The sequence below is a fragment of the Hypomesus transpacificus genome, unplaced genomic scaffold, assembly GCF_021917145.1.
Source record: "Hypomesus transpacificus isolate Combined female unplaced genomic scaffold, fHypTra1 scaffold_149, whole genome shotgun sequence".
Classification (NCBI taxonomy): domain Eukaryota; kingdom Metazoa; phylum Chordata; class Actinopteri; order Osmeriformes; family Osmeridae; genus Hypomesus; species Hypomesus transpacificus.
Window position 1 is genome coordinate 320,216 of NW_025813718.1, and position 23,133 is coordinate 343,348.

At 45.2% G+C, this 23,133-nt stretch overlaps 2 protein-coding genes across 3 annotated transcripts; both read left to right on the plus strand.

The window, feature by feature from the left end:
- Positions 1 to 662: 662 nt before the first annotated feature.
- LOC124488628 (mothers against decapentaplegic homolog 4-like) lies at positions 663 to 10,173 on the plus strand. 2 transcript variants are annotated; one of them, XM_047051344.1, is made up of 12 exons: positions 663 to 1,033; positions 1,768 to 2,011; positions 4,196 to 4,370; positions 5,507 to 5,530; positions 5,727 to 5,912; positions 6,218 to 6,460; positions 6,702 to 6,803; positions 6,946 to 7,002; positions 7,143 to 7,326; positions 7,703 to 7,871; positions 8,276 to 8,414; positions 8,542 to 10,173. In XM_047051344.1, the coding sequence occupies exons 2-12, from the start codon at positions 1,772 to 1,774 to the stop codon at positions 8,751 to 8,753; spliced, it is 1,731 nt and encodes a 576-aa protein (XP_046907300.1). In that variant the 5' UTR covers positions 663 to 1,033; positions 1,768 to 1,771; the 3' UTR covers positions 8,754 to 10,173. The 2 variants fall into 2 exon arrangements, with proteins under 2 accessions (XP_046907300.1, XP_046907301.1); XM_047051345.1 differs by having other exon boundaries at positions 1,772 to 2,011.
- Positions 10,174 to 10,213: 40 nt separating this feature from the next.
- LOC124488629 (synaptotagmin-11-like) lies at positions 10,214 to 21,777 on the plus strand. Its single transcript, XM_047051346.1, has 4 exons — positions 10,214 to 10,765; positions 16,176 to 17,092; positions 18,412 to 18,532; positions 18,716 to 21,777. Exons 1-4 carry the CDS (start codon positions 10,732 to 10,734, stop codon positions 19,024 to 19,026), a joined length of 1,383 nt encoding a protein of 460 aa, XP_046907302.1. The 5' UTR covers positions 10,214 to 10,731; the 3' UTR covers positions 19,027 to 21,777.
- The last annotated feature ends 1,356 nt before the right edge of the window (positions 21,778 to 23,133 follow it).

The following is a 23,133-nucleotide window of genomic DNA, read 5'->3' on the forward strand; positions in this document are numbered from 1 at the left end:
GGACACTCCAGTAATTGCTTCCTCACAGCCACAGGACAACCACACCACACATGTTCTGCAGAGCCTACCAACCATTCCTGGTGAAGGGATTCATTGAAGTGCTCCTCCCAAGGTTTTTTGCCTGGATTTTCTGAATTGAGTCTTTAGTGGGAGTTTTTCTTTGTCTTTATTGAGGGTTTAGGTTGGAGCAGAACTTGTAACTAACTGTCTCTGTGCACATTGTTGTATGTAAACACAGTGGTGAAAGTTTAAGGTAATGTTCCTTGTTTATATGTTTTTGGTGAATGTGGTGGAAGTTTTAAACATTGAAAGTAAAACTTGCAAATTATTTTGGTAAAACCAACAAAAGCAACTTTCATGTATGTATGTGTGCAATGTGCAAAACTGGCAACTGTACTACACAGTTGTGGACCTGTCTTCCATCCAAAGTTTCTCTATATGTATGTCCTCTGTATTATGCATAAATTAATAGATGTCGATAGAACATGTAATTCAGAAATATGTAATTTGTATATATTTGTATATATGTACTGTAAATAATAAAAAAAAATATAAAATAAATGTTAGAACATTGCTCAGCATCAGGCATAGGAGAGTGGGCGGGGTTACAGAGGAGGCGGAGTAATATAACCGGCGCCACAGACCCTGTCAATCTCCTCGCAACCCAGAGAGCCCAAACCCAGACAGATATCTGCCCACGGCGTCTGGCGGTGAGAGAGCAGCGTCATAGTTGGCTGAGGGCCTTTCAGTCTGGAATAAAACGGGCTCAACGATTGGCTTGATTTTTTGCCCGAGACAACTCAGGCGGCCGATGTTTTCTCTTTCCTCTTTTGTTATTGCAAGCAAGCAAGCGAAATACTAGAGGCGAGGGGAACAGCAGGATGTACGAATGGACACAGAGAAGCTGATAGACTGATAACAGTCGAGACACGCCGCGGTTGAGACACAGACAGGGGGAAAGGGAGAGACACATTTGGAATACTTTCGAGCCTTCCCTACTTATGTCTGTTTTGTCCTGAACTGCTGTTGATTTGTAAGTAGATTGTACTATTTTTTTTCCCTATCTCGATCGCAGCAAGCATCTGTCCATGGATTGATGACAAGTTTATTTCTGGACAACAATGCACTTATTGGCCAGACAGCATGACAGTTCAAAACTCCATTTGGTCTCGCATGTCAGTCCTGTCAGTGAGATGGCACACACATGACAACGCTGAACACAGTTGGGGCATGCATTTGCTAAACACACAGCAAGTGTAATTTAGCGTGTTTTATCTAAATTATCTAACAGTTTTTATTATTTGTACCGTACTAGAGATGCTCTGTCAACATCTCTATCTCCTAAAAGAGGTTGTTAAATTTGTTTTCAAGTCTCCAGTGCTCTAGATTCTAAACTTTAGAATGTTTGAACTTTTTCAAGCCATAGTTGTCAGTTTGGCATTTGACTGACACATGTGGGATTGATGTTTGTAAATGGAATGCTTCACACACATCCCCAATCAGTTGTTTCTTTCAAAACTCCTATACTTTATATTTTATGTACATAAAGGAAAGTTAACTGAATATCAGGCACTTGTCCCATCAAAAAAATTGGCGTAGCAATAGTGAATCTCTGTGGAATCTTAGTTGATTACGTGATCTTGGAAATAAATATGAAACATTTGCCCCCGGTTTTTGTTCTCTTTACGCGCACGCCCCCCCCCCCCCATCTCATCCCCTCCACCCTATCCCCTCCACCCAATCCCCTCCACCCCCCACCCTACCAAGGGAGATGTCGATGGTGAACCCCCCCAACAGCAACGACGCCTGCCTGAGCATCGTGCACAGCCTCATGTGCCACAGGCAGGGTGGCGAGAACGAGGGCTTCGCCAAGCGCGCCATTGAGAGCCTGGTCAAGAAGCTGAAGGAGAAGAAGGACGAGCTGGACTCGCTCATCACCGCCATCACCACCAACGGGGTGCACCCTAGCAAGTGTGTCACCATCCAGAGGACCCTAGATGGACGTTTACAGGTAGAGAAACTCCTAGCTTTTCCTCAAAGGGTGAAAGTTCCTGAAATGTTTGTCCTGTGGGACCAGCTACATACATTCCTCTATCCCCATTGGAACTGTCTGAAGAAATATATTTGATTCCATGTAGAACCTGGAACCTTGAATTTGATCAAACATTCAAAGATTTGATCTAGAACCCTTATAACTTTTGAAAGGGTGTACTTCTAGAAACGTTTTTTTCTTCTTCTGAGTGCTGGATTTGGTTCTATAGTGTCGTCATAATGACTTTGCTCTTTTTTGAAGAAGTTAAAAAGGTCTTCTATGACATCACATTATGAACATGACATTATGTGTATTTCATTCTGTGCTGTATGTGAGCATATTTTATGCTCTCATTGAACATCTCTATGTTCCTCTTTTACTTCATGAACTGCCTTGTGACCTCGCCATGACAGCATAATGAGTCTCTCTGATGTCAGGATGCCACAACAACCAAATCTCATCATAGTCTTGAATCAACAAGTTCTGAGCTGCCGGAAGTTGTCATAAGATTATATAATTTAGTTGCATATAACAAGTAATCATTCGGACACATAATTATATATACTTACAACCTATTCATTATATAACCAAATCTTAATGTTTAGATCCACCTGATTAGAGTTGGGCAGTTTTCAAAGAATGGGGTGATAAAACATGTGCAAAAACGGTTTACTTAATACTTAAATGTTTAATAAACATTGAAACATTGCGAAGTGAAAAATAAATCCCACAAGTTTCTTACAGAGAGCGAGGGAATGAGAAAGAAGGAGACAGAAGGAGTTCCCTACCCCTCCCCCCAAGTTCCTTGAGAGGGAGAGAGAGCGAGCAAGGGAGAGAGGGAGGGAAGCGGGGTTGTTTTGTCTGAGACACAGGAAAGGGGCAGGGTTAAGTTAAGCCTGTCTGTCTCGTGCATGTCTGTGTGTGTGCGTGTGTGTGTGTGTGCCTGTAAGTCTGGAAGAGGGAATAAAAAGTGTTCTGTCACGTGAGGGTATATTTGTTTTGACTGATATTTTGCCTTGCAGTGCCTGTGGCTGCACTCATAATGTTCAGTACCTTCATGTTGCACTCCTGTACGAGCAAGAAGAATGAGTCAGTGTGAGAATGTTCTAAAATAGCTGCCTTTCAAAATCAATGACGAGAGTGTGTGTGTGTGCATGTGTGTGTGTTTGCCAGTGTTCAATATAATGGGACTGGCAGTCTGCCAGCTATGGCTTTCTGTCTTTTGAAGGTCACTTGGCTGGGTGGGGGTTTTCAAGACGAAAGAATATTAGGAGAGAGAATGAAGGAAAGTTTAGAGTCTTGCTTTTTCTCTCTCTCTCTCTTTCTCTCTTTCCATCTCTCTCGCTATCTCTCTGTCTCTATCCTTCTCTCTATCTCAGTATTGTTTGCTATATGGTGGTACACAGACACAAATGCACATGCACACACTATGAACACAACCATTCTCTAGTGTGGTTCAGAAAAGGTGAGACGTGATGTCATTCTGTAGCTTGTTTTGTCAAATTAACCCTATATCAGCTGTTTCTGCAGACAGACTCATATCACATTGCAATTCCACTTAAGTAATTTAGGACTGCATAAATCCCATCTTTCTCCCTCCCCAGCACACACGCAGACACACACATAGGCACAAACACACCTTAAAACACATACACACAGGGTAAATGCTATGTTTTGTCTGAATAGTGAATGCGCATGATTCACCATTGACTTCACTGGTGACTCAAATTGTCTCGATTTGCTATTCAGATCGGTCTAAACTAAAGGGATGCTTTAAACTTAAAGGCTCCAAAGCTGTAGGATGTGCATACCGTTTGTGCCTGAGTGTGTGAAAGAGGGAAAGAGAGAGAGAGTTTTTAACATCGATGTAAATTTCCATTCACGACCTGTTTCCCTAACCACTCCCTGTCTACCAGCTCTTTCCCTTTCTTTCTCTTCCTCTACCTCTCAGCCTCTCCCCCTTGCTCATATTCCCCCTCACCTTAATACTCAATATTGGAAGTCACACGGGTGCTCCCCTATAGATTAGGAAGAAAAACAGACAGGGGTTGAGAGGTTTAGGGATGGGCATTTGGATGGCCAGATGGATGTACAGTACACCCCTCCCCCACACCAAACCATCTCTACCCTCCCCCCTCTTCCTTCTTGTCTGTGTCCCTCTAGGTTGCAGGGAGGAAGGGATTCCCCCATGTCATCTACGCTCGCCTCTGGCGCTGGCCGGATCTCCACAAGAACGAATTGAAGCACGTCAAGTTCTGCCAGTTCGCCTTTGACCTCAAGTATGACAACGTCTGCGTCAACCCCTACCACTATGAGAGGGTGGTGTCTCCTGGTATTGGTATGTCCCAGCTCCGTGTGTACTTTCCCCCTATGAAAAAGGGGCCTCATTTGATGACTACTCATCAGACATGATTTGACTGGTGAAAAGAAGTCCTCTCCTCCAAAGCTGTACCAGTCCTGTCATGTCAGGTCAGTGAAGAGAGAGACATAGAAGGGCTGAACGATTTCGGAAAATATGCTAGGCCTAATAGCGATTATATTGACTAATATCGCCATTGCGATTTAATATGCGATTAATGTATGATTTATTAATAAATACATATACTACTGATCTCCAGTCAGCAACATAACACACAAAGTTCAGAAAAATTAAGGAAAACATACCGCCAGTAGCCTACCTCTTCGAAAATATTTAGGTAAATCAAAGCTAAACGTAGGCTAGGTAATAACATGTGCATTGCACTTTCTTAACCAAAGCTAGCTAGCTACCGTTTTGGAGAAAAACAACTTGCACTGTGGGGAACGTCGGAAGGTTTTTTTTTAAGGCAAAATTGGCAAAGTGTCTGTAGTGTCAGGTTCTGTCGAGCCTGAGGTCTTCGTACAGGTCAAGGTAAAGAAGTGTAACGTGCTAAGTTTATCCTTCGTGCAAACTGTGTTACTCTCGCTTGTCACGTGACCAAAGTAAAATCGTAGCCTTTGCGATTACAAAATCTCGTTTTGTCACATTGCAGTATTATCGCAAATGCGATTAATCGTTCAGCCCTAATTCCAAGTACACCAGGCAGACACTTTCATCGTATTTTGGTTGTGAAAGTGTTGTAGCTCTCTGAACCTTTAGCTCTCATTGACATTATTTCATTTTTTCCTTCCTGACAAGGTGACAGACAAATGTGTACGTTCACACACAAATATTCACAAACAAAGGCATGTGAAATAGTACACACACACACACTATCACTTGCCTAATATCAGCTAGGATTCCAATTAATTCCCATTGTTTCCCAAGGAAATTCAAGATATATTCAAAGTTATGAAAGTAAATATGCATTTATTTCAAGTAGCCAGTGTTTAAAGTATGCTAGCCAGTTACAGTATTGACTAAACTGTTTAGTCTGGCCAAAACCTCAATGTTGTCATGCGGAATGTAGCTAACCACCTTTTCTTCTGTCTCGTCTCCCGGTCACAAACCAAAAGTTGGTCTCAGCATTCAGAATGCAGGTGAGTATTTTCCTTTTGGTCTTTTTGTTTTTAGCATGGAATGTAGAAGTAAAACATATGCCGGTTATTATACATAGAGAGGGTACTGTATCTTAATAACAATGTCTGTCTCTCTCATTCTCTCTTTTTTCTCCCTCTTCCTCCCAATCTCTCTGCCTTCCTGCCCCCCCCCCCCCCCCCCCCCCCCTCTTTCCAGGCCCCCCAGGTCGACTGATAAAAGAGGAGTACATCCAGGACTGCATCCAGATGGACCTGCCCCCCAGGATGCCTCCCCACCCTGAGCGCTACAGCCAGCCCCTGCCGCCGCTGCAGATGCCCCCGGAACCGCCCCGCGCCCCCCTGCCCATCACCCTGTACCCCAGCATGCCCCTCTCTCCGCCAGGTAAGACTCTTAAGGCTCGCCCCCTTTGGACTTTACGGCTGTTCACTGAGACAGACGAGCGTACAAAAAGATAAAACAGCAAAAAAAAAACAGTGAGAAAAAACGATGTTCGAACGGACTAAATGAAAAAGAACGAGACAGTTTAAGAGGCCGAGAGACCGTTTGGTGTGGCGGTGCTGTGAGACGTCAAATTGTGTGAGAGGGCACTTGTTTAACGGACTCCACTGTCCTGTACTAGCCAAATCCTATTGCATCACCGAGTCTGGCCTACATCTTACAACATTCGCCTTCACTCGCCCCTCCAGTCAGCAGTTCCATGATGGGCGGGCCCATGTCCGTGGGCGGGCACGGGGGAGGAGGTGAGGGCTTGCTTCAGATCGCCTCCCCCCAAAGCCAAGGCGCCACGTCGCCCCCCACCACCCCCACGCACGGACCTCCGCCGCCCTCCCGGACACCGCACACCCCTCACCCACCCCAGCCCCCGACCCCGCACACCCAGCAGAGCGACTACACAAGGGGGCCCCAGCACACCCAGGGCTCCTACCATAGTGAGTGGTGATTTGCTGGGATCTTTGATCACCTTTAGGGATTTATATGGCTCATCGGGGATCCATGTGGATCACTATTGGATAGTTTGAATAGGTCTTATGCTTATTTATCATGTCACCCTTTTAACAGTGTTTTGTCATTAATTCTTAGCACTAGGACCTAGGAAATTAGGAGAGCTGGTAAACACCATGAGTGTGGTCTTCTCACATGATCCCTCTCTACTTCCTTCTGACCCAACAGCAACCTGGACAGGCACCAGCACGGCCTCCTACACCCCTGTAGGACCCCAGCATAATGGGCGGAGCCACCAGCAACCGCCACTGCACCACCCCAACCGCTTCTGTATGTCCACTGACTTCACTAGGAAACGACCTAACACAGCCATAGTATTGGGACGTTCTTGGGAAATGTAGTCCTTTCTAAATTCTGTCAGGAACACGACAGTCTGTTGTCTGCTAATAGTGTGTTCTGTTTTTCCTCAAAGGGTCTCAGCAACATCACTCTTCTCCTGCCTTTCCTCAGCCTGTCTCCAACCATCCAGGTAACACACACACACACACACACTTGAAAACGCACATGCACACTCACACCCTCCTGCCTCGCGTGTGACGGTCAAGATATGGAAGTAAGATGATCTGACCGCTGTTCTCCCGTCATCATCCGCCCCACGCTGTCCTGCAGGTCCGGAGTTCTGGTGCTCCATCTCCTACTTTGAGATGGACATCCAGGTGGGGGAGATGTTTAAGGTGCTGGCCAACTGCCCCGTGGTGACGGTGGACGGCTACGTGGACCCGTCTGGAGGCGACCGCTTCTGCCTGGGCCAGCTCAGCAACGTGCACCGCACCGACTCCAGCGAGAGGGCCAGGTCAGGACTCCAGCCAGCCGGTCAGGGACACTCACAGTCGCTGACGACCGTAGCATACGTTCCTGTTAGAAAGGGATTGGAAATGACTTGAATCGGTGATAGACGCTACAGTAGTTCACGTGTAAAGCTATCCATATTTTTCACATTACATTTGACATTTTAGTCATTTAGCAGATGTTTTCATCCAAAGTGACGCACAAGTAGTGGAAATAGTAAGTACATATGAGCAACTGAGTTGATTGTTACTAACATAGCAAATAGAGAGACTCTAGACTCTATCAAGACTGATAATATCATATTAAACTTATACTGCGTTATGTACCAAATACTCTGTAATGTCACATACTTAAAGCTGGCTACCTGTGTTTGCCTCCAGGCTCCACATCGGGAAGGGGGTCCAGCTGGAGTGTCGCGGTGAGGGCGACGTGTGGATGCGTTGCCTTAGCGACCATGCCGTTTTTGTCCAGAGCTACTACCTGGACAGGGAGGCGGGGCGCGCGCCGGGCGACGCCGTGCACAAGATCTACCCCGGGGCATACATCAAGGTCAGAGGATAGAGGGAGGAGGGAAAGAATAGATAAGGGTGGAGATAACTGTAGTTGACAAGTCACAAGCCACTGAACTGATGTTCTGGAAAGTGGCAGTGGGATCCATTTTTCTTGTATTTTATTGAGACTAATAACATGCTAATAAGCCTCATTAAGATCACATTTACATTTTGTCGAATCACTTTTCATTTGAAATCAAATGTGAACATAGAACTTGAGCATCGAATGTGGGACTTGAACATGTTGAATATATTGACGATAGGACTCACATAACTCTCCCGCTACATCGTATGTTCAGCGCTCTCCACGTCCCACTCGACTGCACGCACCTCCATCCCTCCTTCCTCGTTCCCTCTCACTTCCTCCCTCCCTCCTCCCTCCTGTCCTCCGCCCCTCCCCAGGTGTTTGATCTGCGTCAGTGTCACAGGCAGATGCAGCAGCAGGCGGCCACGGCCCAGGCTGCGGCTGCAGCTCAGGCGGCTGCAGTAGCGGGGAACATCCCCGGGCCGGGCAGCGTGGGCGGGATCGCACCGGCAGTCAGTGAGTCACGCCTCTCTGTCTACCTTTTCTCTACTTCAGCTTTTGCAGTGTCACACCACATCCTCTCCTGTTCTCCCTCACTCCCTCTCTCACGCTCGCTCGCTCTATCCTCCCCTCTCTCCCCCAGGCCTCTCGGCGGCGGCGGGGATAGGGGTGGACGACCTCAGGCGTCTGTGCATCCTGCGGCTGAGCTTCGTGAAGGGTTGGGGCCCCGACTACCCGCGGCAGAGCATCAAGCACACCCCCTGCTGGGTGGAGGTTCACCTACACCGCGCTCTGCAGCTCCTGGACGAGGTGCTCCACACCATGCCGCAAGCCGACCTCGGCCAGATCAACTGAGGAGAGTTTGCCGTGTGAGTGGGAGGATGTGACGCTTCATGAGGGGAGTTGACTGTCTGCTAATCATCCAGTTTACTTTTCTCCACAAAACCCTTCTGTACATGGTTACAAAGATTTATATTTTTATTTTATTTAGATTTATATTTTTTTGAGTGTCTCCTCTGGTGGAGATATCCAGCAGCTTTAATATCTGGAATGGGGACCAACCCTGTTCAGGGATACAAAAGGATAAGTGCTGTGTTTGGAGCTGTAATGCTGCCTTGATTATAGTGCCACTGAGCCTAACTGGTTTTTAGAGTGTCAAAGGAATGCTGCTGACCTGGAGCTTCCATTAGATCGGTCTGTTCAACTCTCTGTGGTTGCTGTGACAATAGGGATGATGGTAAAAACTGGTGCGGTCATGGAATGAATTAGATATGGCACTTCTCCACCTTGAGTTGAATGTGCTGAATCATTTATACAGATAAACAATCAAATCACCTTCAAAACAGTTAATCTAATCAGTCTGACTTACCAGTCTGTGAGGAGAATGGGCACTGTGTTCTCTCAATCTATGACTCACTCCAAAGAAAAGTACAGTTTTCTGACACAAGGTATTTTATGTCTAAATGTATTATATCCCTATGTTAGTACTCCCAATGTTCCTCCGGCCAATTGTAGTTCAAGTTCAGACATGGATTTCTTTAAGACATCTTACAATGTATCAATAGATATATCTCATAAATAGAATACAGATGTGGAGCTATAGAGTGTGAACTTCCAAAGATAGCCTAAAGACCCAAACTGTTTGAGTGAGTTTCCAAACAAATAATACATTGCTACAACCAAAGGCAACCAATGATTCAAATTAGGTTGTAATTGACAATCATATGTAAAAAGAGAGACATCTAGTGGGCAATTTGAGAGTTACTACATGGCGTTGGAAAAATACTGAAAGATGAATGCGAGAAAATTGATTGCACCATCTTCTTGCTCTTTCAAAATCTAAAGCCAAATGGTTTGTTGACAAAATGTACTATTTGAACTGTGTGTATCTCATTTAGCTTGACTTGCCTTCGGAAATACAATTTTGCCTTATGTAATGTGGGAAATAGTTCAGAATGTAAGCGTCTATACTGTATGTGCCTTGAAGTTATTTATTTTTTTATGTTATAGTGTTATTTTAGTGCAGCTGCTTGCTTATTGCCTTTACATGGTACACATGTGTAGTGTGGTTCTTGTAAATCAAATAATAAAGATAGCAAAATGATTAGAAGTGTTTCATCAGCTGAAATCCCTGCTGGAAGTCAGTTGTCTATTGATTGTAATTCGTTTAGCTTAATTTAAAATATAGTGTGCTACTAAACATTTGCATTGATTTGTAAACGGTGTCTGCACCTCATAACTATGACTGTTTATTAAAATGGAAACTTTTCAATAATATTTAGTAGAGCTTCTCATGCTGTCCTGACTTGACTTGTTGTTAGAATGTGGGTGGCAAACTGGGTGTGTACAATTTCTTGTCCATCATCGTTATGGAGAGCGTCTAGCTCGTAAAAAAATAAATAATAATTCTTACGGATAAAAACGCACTTCAAAAATGGTCAGAAACGGAAAAAGGTGCATAGGAGAACAGACTCATTGACATTATCCAACAATACATTTAAATACGTAAAATTCCTACGCAACAAGAGGGCGGGTCTAAAACCTCCGCTGTCATCGTGAGTACCAGTCTCCAACACCACGCAGCCTCCCTCGCAACATCCGAGATAGAGCATCATTGCACTTCGGGCTGGGATCGACGAATAGTCAAGTCAAGACAGGCCTAGGTTAAAAACATATAGGAGCTTGTTTATGGAAATATTTGTGTTAATGTCGACGATTTAATCGTTGCTCGTTCTCTATGGATATAAAATAGGCACTTGGAAGCCTTGTATTCTTGTTAATCTGTTCCTTTTATCCGGGGCTGTCAGGGGCGCATCCTGCGCCGATTCTCAAAATGGCTGAGATTACTGAATTACGACCCACATATGGTAAGTACAAGGCCTTATTCTGTTTTATTTGACAACATGTTTTTATTGTGTGTGATTATATTTCATGTTTGTTAAGATTTGGATGATGAATGTGTGTAGTTCGATGTGTATACGTCTTGTTGGAGATGTTATGGTGCTCTACAACTCCAAACCGATGTTGTTTTTTTTCAGGATTATAGCAATGTTATAAAATAATATATTTTCAGTGATTGGTAATTTTGTCTTCGTTTACTTTAACGTAAATATATTGTCTTTGGCGTATATGATATGCAGCCTATCCCACTTATTGACATGAAAGCTAAATTGAATATGTTTCCATTTAATTACACGTTTAGGCCTATGTGAAACAAATTTGTTTCAACAGACCTACAGAAAAATCTAAAAGCAAGTGATAGAAAAGGCTTTCACGGCCTGTTTTCGAGCGCTTCTCTGCCATGGCCTCCAATGTGCGTGAACGAGGGACGGGGTGGATCGGTATGACGTGATGTCTATTCCCGATCAGCGCCTACTCGTTCCTTTGTTTTTGTCAAAGCAAACACCCCGGAAATGGGAGGTTTGCCAAACAGTTGACCGTTCCTAAGATTTCTCTTGGTTAACCACTTACGTAACCTGCGGATCCTCTAGAGCAAGTCAAACGGATGCAAATCAATTCGTTCAATTGAATAGAACTGTGGCAGGTTATACAACAGACTCTACCTTAAGTCCTTGTCACGCAAGCAATCCTTGATCAATGTTGTTTGGATCAGCCTAGTCTGTCTAGTTTATTCAATTCAATTTGATTAGAAGAGGTGTGGCATGACAGAGAAGTCTTCCCAGGCGCCTTTCACCTGTGTGACCTGAGTGCATTCTATATGACACTTAATGGTAACACAGGCATCAGAGTATAAGAAGTATTAGATGTTAATGGTAAATCACACATTTAAATATAGGGGACCCTAAAGGAGTGGAGTTTCTTCATCTATCACCTCCCAGGCCAATGATTCCTATTCCGGGGTCCATTGATAAACCTTCCCAGACGAGGGTTTATTTATTCATCCCCATCACCTCACCTATATTTTAAAAACATGACTGTCCACAGTGCCCACATGCAGTGAGCAAGACCTCAGGTGACCAAGCCTGGGTTTGTCATGCACAAGAGGTTGCAGGTCGCTAATATATGCACACACATGTTTCCTGGCAGGCTTGATTCCAGATTAAAATGTCAAGTGCATCTGGACCTTGAACTATCTAAAGACCTCATTACCGAAAGAGAGTGGTCACTCATTTCAAACAGGCTCAAGAGAGGCAGTTTCATAATTAAGTGTGACCGTACAAACAAACATGTTGGTTCTGTCACTGAAGTTATGTAAACTGTGGTGACATGTCCCTCTACTGAGTCATATTGTTCCTTATGTTCCGTTTCATATGTGGGTGAATCGAGGCTGACCTCATATTGCTATTATTCCACATTTACTGAAGCTATTAATCCAGTTATTTATCACTTAGTTATGAAGCCGTTTCAATGATAATAATGCAATGTAAGTAAAAGACAAGAACAGCATCTAAATCGAGTTTCATGTTAGCTTCTAGTACTTCAATCAAATTAAGTGTATAGCGTGGCTCGCCCAACCATGCAAGTTATTAAAAGTCTTGTAAGCGGACTTCTAACCCAGCTTACTGTCCCAATATCTCCTCTTAGTTGCCCATGCAACTTGAAGATTAAAGCAACCGATTAAGTCACATCTGGTCCACACTGAATCTGTGTTGTGCAAATCAGCAGCATCTCCTACACCCAGCATTAAGATGCAGCCCCACTGCCAATGCAGACAGACTGTCTCTCAGTCATTCGGTACCCTGCTGTTTGGATGCCATTCTAGCCTACCAGCGCTCTAGTTCCCAGGCTGGCATGGTGCAGTGTGAATGGGGTTGATGCAGTGCCGGCTAGTGCCAGGAAGACATAGGCTAGCCACAGTCCAAGTCGTGATGACTGAGTGAAAATATAGTGCATCTGTATTCAACCTACTCGATTTCTTAAACAGGTACAGAATGGGGAAGTGATTTAGCTCAAGCGTAACGATTATACAACATTTTGAGATTCAAAGGGATGGTTTCTCTACTTTGTCTGGCAAAGTGGAATTAAAATTAGCTGTTGTTTTTCTTTAGCCATCTGTTGTGTAGATTCCTCTATCATTAGAAGGAATTGCTAATCTTGGTATCAAATGAGTGGGGAAGACTGACAACATCTAATTAGAAGGGCGGACTCACCCTTTAAATGCAATCCCTGAACTTGGCTGCATGGCTGATCAGTCTGATCAAAGAAACCGTTTGGATGATTCCGGAAGCTTCTACTTGCATGGTTGAATGTCTACAGACCTGCAGTGCATTTTCAAATGACAATTTATGAATCCTTACTGGAGGAGCCAACCCCCCCCCCCCCCCACACACACACACAAACACAAACACACCATACCCACTTTCCAACCACTCAGGGTGTAAAACCACTTCACTAGACAGCATGACATAATCAGACTCTAAGATGGCAGGAGTGATTCTCCCTCACAGCAGTTCACATTACAGGGGCCTGACTAATCTGGAAGAACAAACAAACCTTGAATTTGTAAATCCCTGCAGATTTACCTAAGATTGCCCTCCAGTCATTGTCAAATGAGACTTCAAAGCAGAATTTTTCAAGGAGCCTCCTGCCATTGGGCTTGCTTCAATTTCGATTGAAGTCATCCATGACAGCGCATATTGTACGTTTTTGAGCTTCGGTACAGTGGGTTTGCATAATTATGTAAATCGTACAATTTCACAGATTCTTTTGAACTCCATCTCATCTATCTGTTGTAGCTGCATTTTGTCAAGCCTTCTACAGCCTCCAAAATACCCTTGAGAATATGTGATGCACAGATCCTTATAGTACACCTTTACCTAGCCTATGGGGCTGTGAGGTTGGATCCAAAACAACTTTATCCATGATTATTATGCAACAGAGGGGGATACATTTTTCACTGTATCTTTTGCATTTCAAGCCCTGTGTCCTGTTCTTTGGGTGGGTATACATTTGGAAATGAGGAAATGTATCATTGCAGAATACATCTGGCTTAGCTGGTTACTCAAAATACTCCATTTGAAATCATTTCCTCTTTATTTGAAGTCTTTTGATGACAGTTTTTTACACAACAAGATAAAAACACAGATACACATATTATGAATGAAAGTCTGGATTCAAATGTTTTTATTAACTATGTCTATTAAATTAAATATGTACTGTCTTCAAAGGATGGACTATCCTTTTTACCCCTTGAGAACATATTGAGTTCAACCCAGTTCGATGTTGATTTAATGGGAAATTGAGCGAATAGGAGACACCAGGGTACTGCCATTCGCCCCTAGGGTGTGTTTCCAAGCAACGGGCTCAGCTGGCTTTTTAGCTACCTCAAAAGTCTGACATCATCCTTCTGGTATTTCTACCCAGAATGCTAGTGGCCAATAACAGGAAGGAAGGGCACAATCCTTTGTTTGAAGACAGACAGTTGAAAGAGCGAGAGGGGAAAGAGGCAGACAAAAAAGACAGACCGCTAAAGAGCTGAGAGAGAGAGAGGGCGGCAGGGAGAAAGATGGTGTGGTCTCTACGGTCTCTTGTGTATTTTGTGTCGGCACCGGCCGCTGTGTATGTGGTTGGATACACAACTGTAGCCATGGGTGCATTCGTGTGTGTGTGTGCCAACCAGCATGGGCACAGATAGTGACATGCTCAGACGGCCTACACAGCAATGCCCCCCGGGTGCTGTGCATGGCAACAATGCATCTCTTTATCCATGCTTGCCCAAACAAAAGAACCCCTCCTTCACTCTTTCTCTCTGCTCTTTCACTCCCTCTCTCTCCCTCTCTCTCTCTTTCTTTTTCACTCCGCCTCACTATTTCTCTCTTTCCCTCTCCCACTCGCTCTTTCTCTCCATACTCTGCTCCTCCCTCCTCTCTCTCTCTCTCTCTCTCTCTCTCTCTCTCTCTCTCTCTCTCTCTCTCTCTCTCTCTCTCTCTCTCTCTCTCTCTCTCTCTCTCTCTCTCTCTCTCTCTCTTTCCCTCTCCCACTCCCTCCCATTTTCTTCCTCTGCTCCCTCTTCCTCCAACCCCTCTCCCAGGCCTGGCGCAGTCTTCCTAAGACTGGTCCGCCGGGTCCCATTACAGCTGGGATCAGCACAGTCAAACCAACCCCCCTCGGGTGAAGAGCACCTCACATAGCGCTGGTGGTTGAACTGCACAGGCACTTAGGTACACAAAAATGCATTATGACCACTGAAGATGCCTGGGTGTATCGACTGAAGCGTCATTACTTCTCATTATTGATCCATGAAAATGTGAGGGTGTGTTTAGTCTATCAGACAGTGCAGGCTATAAGGTAAGCCATTACACTAGACCAGGGTGTGTCTCACTGAGCACCGAGTCTGGTAAACCCTAGTGTGTGTGTGTGTGTGTGTGTGGGGGGGGGGGGGGTAGATTGAGTGTGTGCATGTGCACTGATGCGTGTGTGTCCATATGTCTGTGTATGTGTTTGTGGGTCTGTGACTTTGAGCGTATGTAGGTCTGTGTGTGTGTGCTTCCAGGTCTGTGTGTGTGTGTCCAGGTCTGTGTGTGTGTGTGGGAGGCTTGGTCTCACTCTGATTGGTATGCTGCCCAGCTGTGTGCTCACCTCCTTATTACCCTCAGAGAAAGACCCACACGGCAATATTGGCTTTCCAGACAGATACTCTGTCCTCCTTTAACTACCTCATCAGTCAAGAAATAACCAGAGACTCAGACTCCATTCCATTAGCTCAGGAAAGTGGTTCAGAACCAGTTTATCGTTCCTTGTCAGTTACAATAAACTCGACAAAATGGAGGTTAAAAAGCTGTAATCCTATCATTGCCACTGTGGGCTGAAGCAGCCATATTCAGACACAACAACCACTAGCAGTTTCACAATTTCCGAAAACAACGTCGAGAATTGCGTGCCATCTGCACGCCACTCAGGAGGCGTGGAGTGGCGGTGCACGGCTGTCTTCTCGCAGGTTCCCATCTGGCGCTCAGTGTGATGCTGTGCCGGCTGCTGTTGCGTCAGGCTGCAGTCACGATGATGAGTCACTGTGGAGTCACGCCTAATGAGCCTGAAATACGCCTAACTCGAGAGGGACAAAATGACATCAGTGCGTTGTGGGTCACACTGTGTCACTGCTCCCTGCAAACAGTACATTTTCTTCTCTCATGTCCCATCTCAAGTCATAATTGGTGATGGTATTTGGATGTGTCATTGGTTATTTTGTCAACCACACAGTGTCTGATAGTTGGCTCATGTTTTGCTGGATTACATTGGGCTGTAGATGGTGTACCAACATTAATCTTTCTCTCTCTCTTTTTGTCCTTCTTTTCGGTCCTCTCTCTCCATTCCCAGACATGTCGCCGGTGCTGGCTGGCTTCATCGGAGCCGGGGTCCTGGTCATCGCTGTGGTGATGCTGGTCCTCTTGTGGACCTTCTGCCAGCGCCGCTACATCCGGGCGTCGGGCCGCTACAAGCTCCACGGCGACCGCTACCTCGACTCGGCCGAAGACCCGCCCTACAAGTTCATCCACATGCTCAAGGGCATCAGCATCTACCCGGAATCCCTCAGCAGCAGCAAGAGGATAGTCCGGGTGGCGCGGCGGGCCGGGTGGCAAGGGGAGCGCGACCGGGAGAGGGGCGCCGGTGGCCGCGGGATGGTCCTGGTGGACGCTGAGAACAACGTCCTGGACGCCCCGGCGCAGCTCCAGATGAGCCACCTGGTGCCCCCTGCTGGTCAGCCCCGGGCGGAGCGAGCTCTGCCCGTCCGCGCCGACTACTGCTGCCTGGAGAGCAGCTCGGCCAGCAGCAGCGAGAACAGCAGCAAGACCGCGTCGCCCTTCACCCCCTCCGCCGCCGCCGAACCCGAGCCCGAGGTCAACCTGGGCACGCTCAGTCTAGCCGTGGACTACAACTTCCCCAAGAAGGCCCTGGTGGTGACCATCGTGGGCGCGCAGGGCCTCCCCGCCGTGGACGAGCAGGCGGGCAGCTCCGACCCGTACGTGAAGATGACCATCATGCCGGAGAAGAAGCACCGCGTCAAGACCAGGGTGCTGAGGAAGACCCTGGAGCCCGTGTTCGACGAGACCTTCACCTTCTACGGCGTGGCTTACAGCGCCCTGCCTGAGCTCACACTCCACTTCCTAGTGCTCAGCTTCGACCGCTTCGCCCGCGACGACGTCATCGGGGAGGCGGTGGTGCCCATGGCGGGCTTGGACCCCAGCACGGGCCGGGTGCACATCACCCAGAAGATCAGCAAGAGGAATGTGCAGGTGAGAGAGGGAACAGGGGAGGGGCGTTCTAACCACCCAAACACCAGGAAGTTTAGTGCTTACCAGGAAGACTATTAGAAGCTTAGAAGGTCAAAGTAAAAGTATCTAAGGAATGGAAGGTACCTTCTAGACACCTTATTCAACCAAAAGTGTGTTCTGCGCACATTGCATCTACTCCAGACCAACTAGGAAGCGAAAAGTGTCAGAAAGGATCGAAATCAGTCATTCAATTGTGTATTCGTTCGGGGGAGATCCGGTGATGTGCTGTTCAGAGACAGTAGGGAAACACTGACACACGTCTCCTGGTGTTACAGTGTCAGGTCTGCTTATCTACCACCGCCACACAGTGATGTATGTGCTGTACAGTTGAGAGGACATGTCAACGGACGCGCACTCATTCTCTCAGGCTACACTGGGTAACACCCTGCATGAGGCCAAGCGTTTTTTAAGGTCATGACAGGCCAAAGGGAAGTTATTCCAAGGCAGGAGGAGAGTCATGTCAATTTGCATGAATAACACCGCACACACAGTGGATGCCGCAATAGATGCATCAATACAAGATGTATACAAGCTCTACACAATTATGTGTGCATAAACACACATGTACACGCGCACACACACACATGCACAAACCGGGACGCAGTGCAGCACACTGGGAGAGGCCTGACGGGAAGGTCAATGTCTCTGTATGGATTCAGGCCTCATGAAAGTCTTAACTGCTGCCAGGCCGAGGAGACATACATAAATCCTCCATGTTATCTCAGGCCGCAGCCAGCCATCCATCAGAAGGGCAAGGCCAACCAGCCAATCCCTCACAGAGTCGCCATGATCACCGCCCGCTTTATCATCATGGCGATGCACGTGTTTATCGTTGTGTGTATGTGTGTGTGTATGGAGCTGGGACCACTCCCTTCGTCCCAACTGTGTGCGTATGTGTGTGTTTTATTATCAGTGACCTTGTTTATCATCAGCACAACGTGTGTGTGAACGGTGATCAAAAGCGTACGCATGGCATAACCGCTCACTGTTGTTATGAGGATGGGGCTCCACGTGACGAGCACCCGAGTGTTAGTGACATTGGTCCTTGTTGCGTCGTGCGGTTCTCAAACGTGACCATACAATTTGTGTGAATGAGATCCTCCTGTTGTGAACGTTTTTTGGGAATAACAACCCGTGCCAAAAGAAACAATTTGGTTGATTGCTGCAGAAGTCCTCGATCATGATAGTATGAAACAAAAAGGGCTGAGTCAACCGACAAACTCAATATCTGCTTGCATCATGTGACTCATATACAGTATGTGAACTGTGTTTCTCTGCAGTGTGAGAGCCGTGGGGAGCTGCTGGTCTCTCTGTCCTACCAGCCGGTCTCCCACCGCCTCAGCGTGGTGGTCCTGAAGGCCAGACACCTGCCCAAGATGGACATCACCGGTCTCTCTGGAAGTGAGTGATCCCCTATCTTGTTAGGTTCTTGCATGTGTATCTTGCAACACTTGTATTCGGACGGCAGTTGCATCGAGTTGTAACGAAATACGTCTCGGTTCAGCTACGATCGCAGTTCCCAATGAACACTCTTTGAGACGCGTCCTCGTCTGACCTTGTCCTTGTTCCCTCCGTCTCTCTCAGACCCCTACGTGAAAGTCAACGTGTTCTACGGCCGCAAGCGCATCGCCAAGAAGAAGACGCACGTGAAGAAGTGCACCCTCAACCCCGTCTTCAACGAGTCCTTCATCTACGACGTCCCGCCCGAGCTCCTGCCCGAGATCTCCGTGGAGTTCGTGGTGGTCGACTTCGACCGCACCACCAAGAACGAGGTGCTGGGCCACCTTCCCCTGGGCCTGCACAGCCCTTGTGTCTCTGGAGCCGCCCACTGGCGAGAGGTCTGCGAAAACCCTCGCCGGCAGATCTCCAAGTGGCACAACCTCAGCGAATACTAGTGTTCCCCCCCCCCCCCCCGTTCGCACTCCACACGCACCTGTAAACCAGCAGTGTTACTCGTGCACACGTGGGGCGGTGAAAACAGGGACGTCTTGCTGAGAGAGTGCTGAGAGCTTCTCCTCCTGCTACACGTTCTCCTCGGTAAAAACACACAGCAACAAGTTGAAAAACATTCCTAGTGGGACTTGTACAGTGGACTTTCCAGTGGTAACAATGAGTGAGGTCAATAATAGAATTGAGTCAAAGTAACAAATTAATTGATTTACGCTCACACGCAAACATACATACACACGGCAAAAATGGCAGACGAAAGATGCACAAACTTACAAAGCTAATGAAAGTAATTTGAAGAAAAAAAATGGTAATAGACCAAAATATGATCATAATTACACACTCAAGACTGTTATGAATTCAAAATTGTTGTGGGGAGGAGGAGGATGCAACCTACGCAGAATTAAAAAAAAAACAGTTTTCCATCCTCCCGTTGCAATTGTTGTCAAGCGCATGTGTGTCTGAAAAAAGAAACTAATATCACCAAATCAACTCAAGGATGTAGAGGTAAATTGCTGGCATTCATCCTTAGAAAATCCTCTCTTCTTCCTTTGAAAAGGAAGATGTTTTCAACGATTCCCTGTTGCTTTCCCTCTTTCAGTAAGGACCAAAAGGGACACATTTAAATTCCTCGCCAGCGAGTCATTTGAAGTAACTCAAAACCATGTCATAATGTTTTCAAGAAGAATTGCAACTGTTCTACAATTGATGACATTTACATACAGTATCTGGCATGCTCTCCACCTTACATGTGAATCTTTTAAATCCATTGGGCTGCTTGAAAAAAAGAACATGTGGTTTCACTGCTAAGAATGCTCATGCAAAGTGAAATAGTGTTTGGATTGAAATTATACTGTAACACACAACATCAACTACATGAACAGTTAAACCATGAAAGGTACACATACAATGACATGAAATATGACACCTTGCCCATTCAAAGACATTGATATCCAAGTGCATTTAACTGTTTAAAGTGGCAGCGGCAAATAACTACAGTATCACACAGCAACAGATTTCTTAAAATTCCTGAATGCAAATTAGCAGCTTGTAGTGGCAGGAAATATTTCAGGAAAGTCACTGATATTATTGTAAAATATTGTTTCGACATGAACAATTGTGAGAGGTTGTCTGAAGTTACTGTACTCAATTGTAGCCTTTGCTGACATGCATTTCTTATTCTATATCATATGTTTTGGATTATGATGACAAGGCACAAACTGTAAGATACCATTAGTATAACGTAACTATAATATTGGAGGTAAACTTTTTCTCTCTCGCTCTCTCTTTACCAAATAATGTACATATTTGATTCTTGTAAGGAAAATTGATGTATTTCAATGTTCTCTACTCTGACATGCAGAAGTAAACTGTTGAAAAGAGAAATGGAATAGAAGATGGTACTATATTGGCACGATCAATGTTGCAATCTGTTATTCTGAAACCACTTAACTTGAGTGTTAATCGCTATTGCTACTTCGGTTCATTCTAATAATATAGGCTACTGTACATAGGACATGCGAAAGGCATTTCGCTGGGCAAGATTTAACATTACCTGCTGAAAAACCCTCACTGAACGGTGCTCAGAAGTTCTGTTGCGCAACAGGTCACAGTTATTTTTGCTGTTTGTTATGAACTCAGTGTCAATAAAAAGATAGAAGGCCGAAAGGGAACTCAAATCAGACAGATTAGGTACAGTATGCTGTTGAGTGATGCACAATATGATAGTGTGGAGTCGAAGGCCAGTGCTTAGAATAGTGAGTGTTGCGTGCTGTAGCAGGGATAGGGACAGGTTATGGACAGTGGGGGACTGCTTGTCCATGCTCAGAAGCAGAAGGGGAAGACACAGGTGGGCAAACACTGCCTACCTGCGTAGCTTTGCTAAGCTGATGGAGAATCAGATGGATAGCTAGTCTCTAGCCCGAGCAAACGCCCATTGAAACTTTCCGGAAAAGCTCTTTTCTTTCCATGTGAACTCTCGATATTTCACCTACCCTCCTCTCCCTTTCTTATGGTTGTTTATCGTTGTTTCCTTTCATCACCCTATTTGAACTCTCAAAAAATGTCAGATGACTAAACTTGCCCAGACACGTACAACACAGTCTAATTGATTTTGCGCTTCGACTTCATAACTGGTGTGCCATCAATGTCATTATGGGCGCCGGAGCTAGAGAGAGCAGTTCGAGGCTGTAGCATTAACTGCAGTGCAGTGTGAAAGATTGGCTGTCAGAAACTGGACGGCGTGAGGTGATCATCCTATAGAGCCCATGCTAGACATGGGCGCTTTCTCCTTCACAAGGCAAAAGAAAGGCAGAAGGCCGTCCTGTTGGGATTCTATAAAGGCTGTCCTGTTTGGCAGTTTTCCATTTTTTGGCCGCCGCCACCAGCTTTTTGAATCCACTCCTTTTTCGCAGCTTACTCAACATTGTGATCAATCATCTGTTTAGCATTGGGCCTACCATATTTTAAACGAAGATTAAGACAAACATCTTGAAGCAAACAAAAAATGTGACTGTTGTTTGAACATTTTCTTTTACAGCATCTTCTTTCCAAGTATGAAGGTCTACTATGTAATGAAACAATGTCAATAACTCAAACTGCTGTTAAAACTGTCATGACCTATATGCTGAGTATAGTACACAGATGCTAACTTGTGTGTTGGTTTTGTTAACACTCATTGAACGTGAAATAAAAAGATAGACACCAACGTTTTACTGTTTTCTTGGAAGTTGAATAGCATGCAAACACGCAGCCGACTCTGTTTCTTTCACACACAGGCACTCCTCAATAACATCGGAAGTGAGATTCAGGCCAGACTAGTAGGAACTGATGCTGAGACAAAACAATGAACCAGCTAGTATTCTTGAGACAGAAGAATCTTTTAAAATGTAGCCCTGTAGGCTGTACATTCCAAGACACACACACTAGGATGGATGTAATGTCATAGTTGGTAGCCAAACAGATGACAAGAACTTTTTGACAAAATACTGATAACTGAATTAGAATTCAATCCAGTTTGTATTGATAGAAAAATCTGAATTGATCGTGTATGACATTATTATATCTTTCATTACTTTGCGAAGCTAATAATTTTGCACAACCTTCTGGAAGATTCTTTCTAATGACCTCAGTTCACAAGTAGGCTATATCAAATGTAGTAAATCAATTGAAATGTCAACCTTCACATTTGGGGATTTTCCACTCTACGCTCAGTTGTTCATTCATGTTTCCAACCCATTGATTTTACAGGCCCTGATACTGGAGCATCTGTGTAATGCATGAATGACCTGTGCCCCAAGCCTGCCTCTTGCCATCCTAAATTGATGTGCATGTTTTACTATTGAACATCAGGTTTTATGCCAGTGTACATTTCAAAACTAGACATTTTGAGAAAGGTTTACATTTGAAAAGGTACTACTCCAAACTGCTTGACCTTGAGAAGAATTAGACCTACATCGGCCTGGAATTCATGCTTCTGTGACAATTCCGACAAATATGGTGATTTGTGTCATTTAGTCAGCTGACCACCTTTCCAATAACCAAAGTAGGCTACGATTACATTTTATTTAAGTATCTAAATGACACTGTTGCCTTTGTCTGAACATGGAAATTCCATTCAAGCCTGTTACTTAATTGGAAAGAGATATGTTTTCCTAAAACTTCTCGGGTCATTCAGTCATTGGAAAATAATACAATAAAAGTCAATTTTACATTTAGTCAGTTAGCAGACGCTCTTATCCAGAGCGACTTACAGTAAGTACAGGGACATTCCCCCCGAGGCAAGTAGGATGAAGTGCCTTGCCCAAGGACACAACGTCATTTAGCACGGCAGGGAATCGATCCGGCAACCTTCTGATTACTAGCCCGACTCCCTCACCGCTCAGCCATCTGACTGATTTTACCTGGTTATAATGTGAAAGCACATTTTCACCAGCTCATCAGATAAAAGAAGACTGGACTTGGACAGATGAGACAATATATTTAACATAGTATAGTAAAGTTTGATAGTTTGCAGTAGATGGAACCATGCATCCTAAAAGGTCTATATTATTAGA

Bases quoted from the DNA above. Each gene is read 5' to 3' on its own strand.
- LOC124488628 (XM_047051344.1), top strand. From the start codon at position 1,772: ATGTCGATGGTGAACCCCCCCAACAGCAACGACGCCTGCCTGAGCATC. The intron at 7,003-7,142 runs GTAACACACACA...GCTGTCCTGCAG, and splicing joins GCCTGTCTCCAACCATCCAG to GTCCGGAGTTCTGGTGCTCC. The intron at 7,327-7,702 runs GTCAGGACTCCA...GTTTGCCTCCAG, and splicing joins GACTCCAGCGAGAGGGCCAG to GCTCCACATCGGGAAGGGGG.
- LOC124488629 (XM_047051346.1), top strand. From the start codon at position 10,732: ATGGCTGAGATTACTGAATTACGACCCACATATG. The intron at 10,766-16,175 runs GTAAGTACAAGG...CTCCATTCCCAG, and splicing joins TGAATTACGACCCACATATG to ACATGTCGCCGGTGCTGGCT. The intron at 17,093-18,411 runs GTGAGAGAGGGA...GTTTCTCTGCAG, and splicing joins TCAGCAAGAGGAATGTGCAG to TGTGAGAGCCGTGGGGAGCT.